General features: G+C 41.5%; 1 protein-coding gene across 2 annotated transcripts in view; it reads right to left on the reverse strand.

Moving 5' to 3' along the window:
* The window catches only part of btbd11b (BTB (POZ) domain containing 11b), a 75282-nt gene that overhangs the window by 3122 nt on the left and 67635 nt on the right, over positions 1 to 4525 (reverse strand). For both annotated transcript variants that reach the window (XM_005734846.1, XM_005734845.1), the window contains 5 exons: positions 4156 to 4249; positions 3709 to 3844; positions 2447 to 2667; positions 2178 to 2356; positions 606 to 711 (listed from right to left, as the gene is read on the reverse strand). In XM_005734846.1, the coding sequence (XP_005734903.1) occupies positions 606 to 711; positions 2178 to 2356; positions 2447 to 2667; positions 3709 to 3844; positions 4156 to 4249 (736 nt within the window). The remainder of the gene's footprint in view (positions 1 to 605; positions 712 to 2177; positions 2357 to 2446; positions 2668 to 3708; positions 3845 to 4155; positions 4250 to 4525) is intronic.

The raw sequence follows: 4525 nt of genomic DNA on the forward strand, positions 1-4525 counted from the left end.
TTCCTACGGGAAAGTAACGGTAATCTAATTACCGTTTTTGCAATAGTAATCCCTTACTTTACTCGTTACTTGAAAAAAGTAATCGGATTACAGTAATGCGTTACTGCCCATCTCTGGTAATAAGGTGTGAGGGCAAAACAGTAAGATGAATAGCAGATGATGATCTGAAAGGGCGGGAAACAGTGGCGATATGGAGCAGGTCACACAAATATGAAGGAGCAGATTTATGGATACATTTGAACGTGAGAAGTACAATTTTAAAGTTTATCCTGGCTTCTATGGGCAACCAGTGAAGCTGCTGAAGAACTGGGGTAATATGAGCTCTTAACGGAGTGCAAGTTATGACCCGAGCTGCAGAATTTTGAAGAAGTTGGAGTTTATGAACTCCAACTTCTTCAAAATTCTGCAGCTCGGAATTTTGACCTGAAAAGTTCTATTCCAGTTTCTGAACACTAGATGGTGTCGTGCACACTTTCTAATCTGCATTTACTAGTAAGGGCAGACTAAAAAAGACAAGACAAATGATTCTGATGCTCCTGCTGCGTGCCTGTATGTATGTGAATACACTTTAATAATTAAATGAAATGATGAAGAAATATGCTCACCCAAACGTGATGACTGCTTCTTCTTGATCTCTGCCAGTTTGGGGATAGGGTAAGGGCCGTAACACTGAGTGAAGATCGCAGCCAGCTGCTGGCTGATCACTTCATTCTGATAAAACACAGACAGAGTGACAGAAGAGGGTAAGAAGAGATCACCTTGGATGCATCATGCTAAGCCAGCATCCAGGAGTCTATGTTATGTAAGAGCATAAGCACATACTGCACGGCGCGCCTCTCCCACACAAACAGCCCCGACGCAAATACCAAGAGAGGTTAAACTTCTGAAGCCTTACCAGGCTTAGCATCCACTTCATTCAAGCAGTCGTTCCAGTAAAACTTGTATTTATGGATATTTCACACATTACAAGGGGATCAGATAGATATCAGACTTATTTTTCACACCCACACGTCCTTAGAGGTTGCTGTGGTGGGAAATACAGCGACAGGCTGAGCTACTGTAGGAGTGAGATTAAGAGGAAAAGACAGGAGATTTTCTTACCCTTCTTCTAAACTTTTCACTTGTGTGTGTGCAGAGGCAAAGTGAAGGTAAGGCATGCTACAGCACAAGCCTCATGTGTGCAGTCATCCTGCTTGAATGCAACAAACTTCTAACAAATAAGTATTTCTGCATTGTCTTCAAAATTTTCTATGCTGACAAGAGAGATAGGGAAGCAGCGAGGTAGAGATATACAGATTTACATTTAATCAACGTCATCTAAAATGAACTAAACACTAAGAGGCTGAATGAATGCTTCAGAGGAACATGGCAACAGAGTGTCTGGTACAGAAAAGACAAACGGCCTGTACCTTGATGTCTGCGGACCTCAAGGTGATGCAAGCAGAGCCTCTCTCAGAGATGAGGGTCAGTGGCCCGAGCCATACATCAACCAAGACAGAAACAAGGACTGACACTGCAGCAATCCAGCGAAGCATAGCATGTTTGGAGTGTACGAGTATATGAGTATGTGCATGTGTGCATGTGAGAGAGGTATGCTGCTGGTATCAGACCCATGCACGTGAGTCTCTGTGGCTCTGCTTGTGTATTTCAGTTATATGAGTGTATGCACACTCACACTCTGAAACTGTGCAAGGTTTTTTTTCTCATATCAGCAATGACAGCTAACCTATCATGCCATCAGGGCATTATCAAGCTTAAGTCACAGTAGACAAAGCTAAGATGAGTGCCAGGACAAGGACAACAATGAGCTGGGTGAACTCTAACATTGCCTACCAAGGGATCCTAAGCTGAAGTAATGAGACGAGGGCCTAATATGATAAACTGCAACAGAGAGGAACGGGCGTCTATCAGAAATCATTATCATTTTACGTAATAGATATTGAGTAAGCCACTGGGGCTCTGTCGGTCACCGTGAAGCTAATGACCTCACTATGTAATAGCATTACTACAAAAAAAGAGGAGGACATGACTGTGGTTTAGTGAAGAGCAGACACTTAAGAGGATGGAGACTAAAGTGTAGCTCTGAAGAAAATGTTCTTACTTTTACGGTAATGATCCAATATGTCGTGACACTTGCCTGTGTTTTATGTTAACAGGAAACACACACAGGGCAGTACCTTGCTGGCTCTGAGGATCTGGAACATAAGAGGCAGGCCATGCGTAATGAGCTCCTCGGTGTACTCCTCTTCCTCAATGCAGCTGAACTCTTTCAGAAGACCCTGGATCAGAGGTCGGCGGTGCTGATGGAAACATGTGCGCAGAGACTCCAGCCAAGTGTGCAAAGTCCATGGGACTCCTAAGTTTCACAAGTACACCAATATGAAACACATTTCATACAATATAAGATACTGTAGAAGTCGCATGCATGCATTTCCAGAAAACCCACCAAGACTCCGTATATCTATGGTGATGTCTACATGCCCATGTTCAGCACTGTGGTACATGGCTTCCTTCAGAGCTTTAAGTTTGGCTTTTCCAGTTCTGATCAGATCCATCTGAGACATGCTTCTACCTTCCAGCTCTGAGCCTTCTGCGAGAATCTCTTCCAATGACAAGACATCTCCTTTCCCTTTCTCTGTGTGGGACAACAGCTTGCGAAACACATTTCTACAAATCAAAAAAGGCAAAAGAACAAAAGCAGAGAAAAAAACTGCGATTAGACTGAACGGATTTCAGGACTCTATTTGACTGATTTTTTTTTTTTACCAAAAATAAGTTTGCATCTCTGGCCCTGAATCAGAAGTGGGCTAGATTTTTTTATTTAAATGGAAGGGTTTAAACATGATATGATAGTAATTGGGGGTCGTTACTGTTGTAGTCTGCTGGCAAGTTAAAATAAATCGGCTCAATGGAAATAGCTGCATTTTGATGAATGGGAGAACGAGTCCATAAGAAGAAACAAAAATCCAGAGGGTTTATACAAAGAGCTTTATATTTGTGGCATGTAAAGTATACTATATTCAGTGGTAAACAGCAATTACACACATGGGCTTTTATACAATTTCATGCAAAATATAAATAAAGATGCTTTTAGTTTTAAAATCCAAAAATACAGCTGTCTAGCCTGAAAAATAACTAGCAAAAACCAAAAACAAACAAAAAAACTGCTGGTTTTGACATAATGCTATATTTTACAGGTCTATATTTCAGAATGATTTCCACCTACTTTGCAAGAACAACCACATAATTTGACACAAAATGAAGTGGAAACATATCATTCAAATGGAAAATTCTCTGCTAATTACAATTTTTGCTTACTGGCAGCAAGAAAGACAAAGACACAAAAACAGAGACTGTTTATACAGATAAGCTCGTAAAGCAAAGTACTAACAGAAACTATTCTGGATCGATTATTAAAAGACAATACAGTATTGTACAGAGTACACTGTTTGCAGTGTAACCCTGTCAGTTTTGCCATTTTGTTAAGCCAAACTTTTAAAATAGTTTTGGAGAGTTTTACGTCTTAACAATACTTTGAAAACAACAGAAAGACAAAAGGAGGTTACTCATGCAGGAAACTGAAGACCTGTGGTGCTAATTTTACAGACGTCCTCTAAGGAAGTTGTGTTTGTACATAAATAAGAGTACACAGTACACAGTGCTTGTATGTTTGCTGTTGAAGGGAACATGAATGCATTTGTCACCTACCTGTGCCCATGTGCTGCTGCCAGGCTATAGGAGTTCATATCGCCTTGTGGTGCAGTAGAAATTCCATTGCGGTACATAGTTCCCACCATGGGGTCAGCGCCTCGCTCCAGCAGCAAACTCACCAGCTCAAAGTTACCTGCACATGAAAAATGACTGGCTCAGTTAAACACGCACACACACACGGAAATAATAAGATTAAACGAAAATGAGACCGAGAGAAAGATGAGAGAGAAGCACACGTTTCATCATTTGTTCCACATTCATGGCTCTATTTGTCTTTATTCTTCCAGCCCCCAGGAGAAGCAAGCTTCTAAACTTGTAATTCAGCCACTGATCATGCTGACACTCAGGTGTTGTTATCAGCTGAGTATAGATGGCCAGCTGCTGCTGACAGCATGGTGTGATACAGTTGGGCAGGAAGATGGGAGTCCTGCTGTGTCTTAGTACCTGCAGCAGCAGCCAGCTGCAGCGGTGTCTCCGTGTAGTTCTCCATCCCATCCTGCAGGGAGCCTTCCACGTTGGCTTTGGCATCCAGCAGCAGCTGCAGGTGAGGATGCAGGTGAGCATGATTGACAAAGAGAGAGAGACAAAGAAGAAGACAAGAGAGCAGAGTGAGGGGGAGAGGAAGAGTCATTTGCTAATGAGTCTAATTTGATGTCAGGATGGCTAGTTTAAAACACTGCCTATTATTTTACCTCTTTAAAACAGAAGTGCTACTTTTGGAGAAATAAACTAAATAGATAAAAGTCAAATGTATGATCGTCAATTTTGGCCAACTTTAAGCTTAGTTTTCTTTTTGTCTGCATGTTAAAGGTTG

The sequence above is a fragment of the Pundamilia nyererei genome, unplaced genomic scaffold (assembly GCF_000239375.1).
Source record: "Pundamilia nyererei isolate P.nyererei 1_Seehausen unplaced genomic scaffold, PunNye1.0 scaffold00060, whole genome shotgun sequence".
Classification (NCBI taxonomy): Eukaryota; Metazoa; Chordata; class Actinopteri; order Cichliformes; family Cichlidae; genus Pundamilia; species Pundamilia nyererei.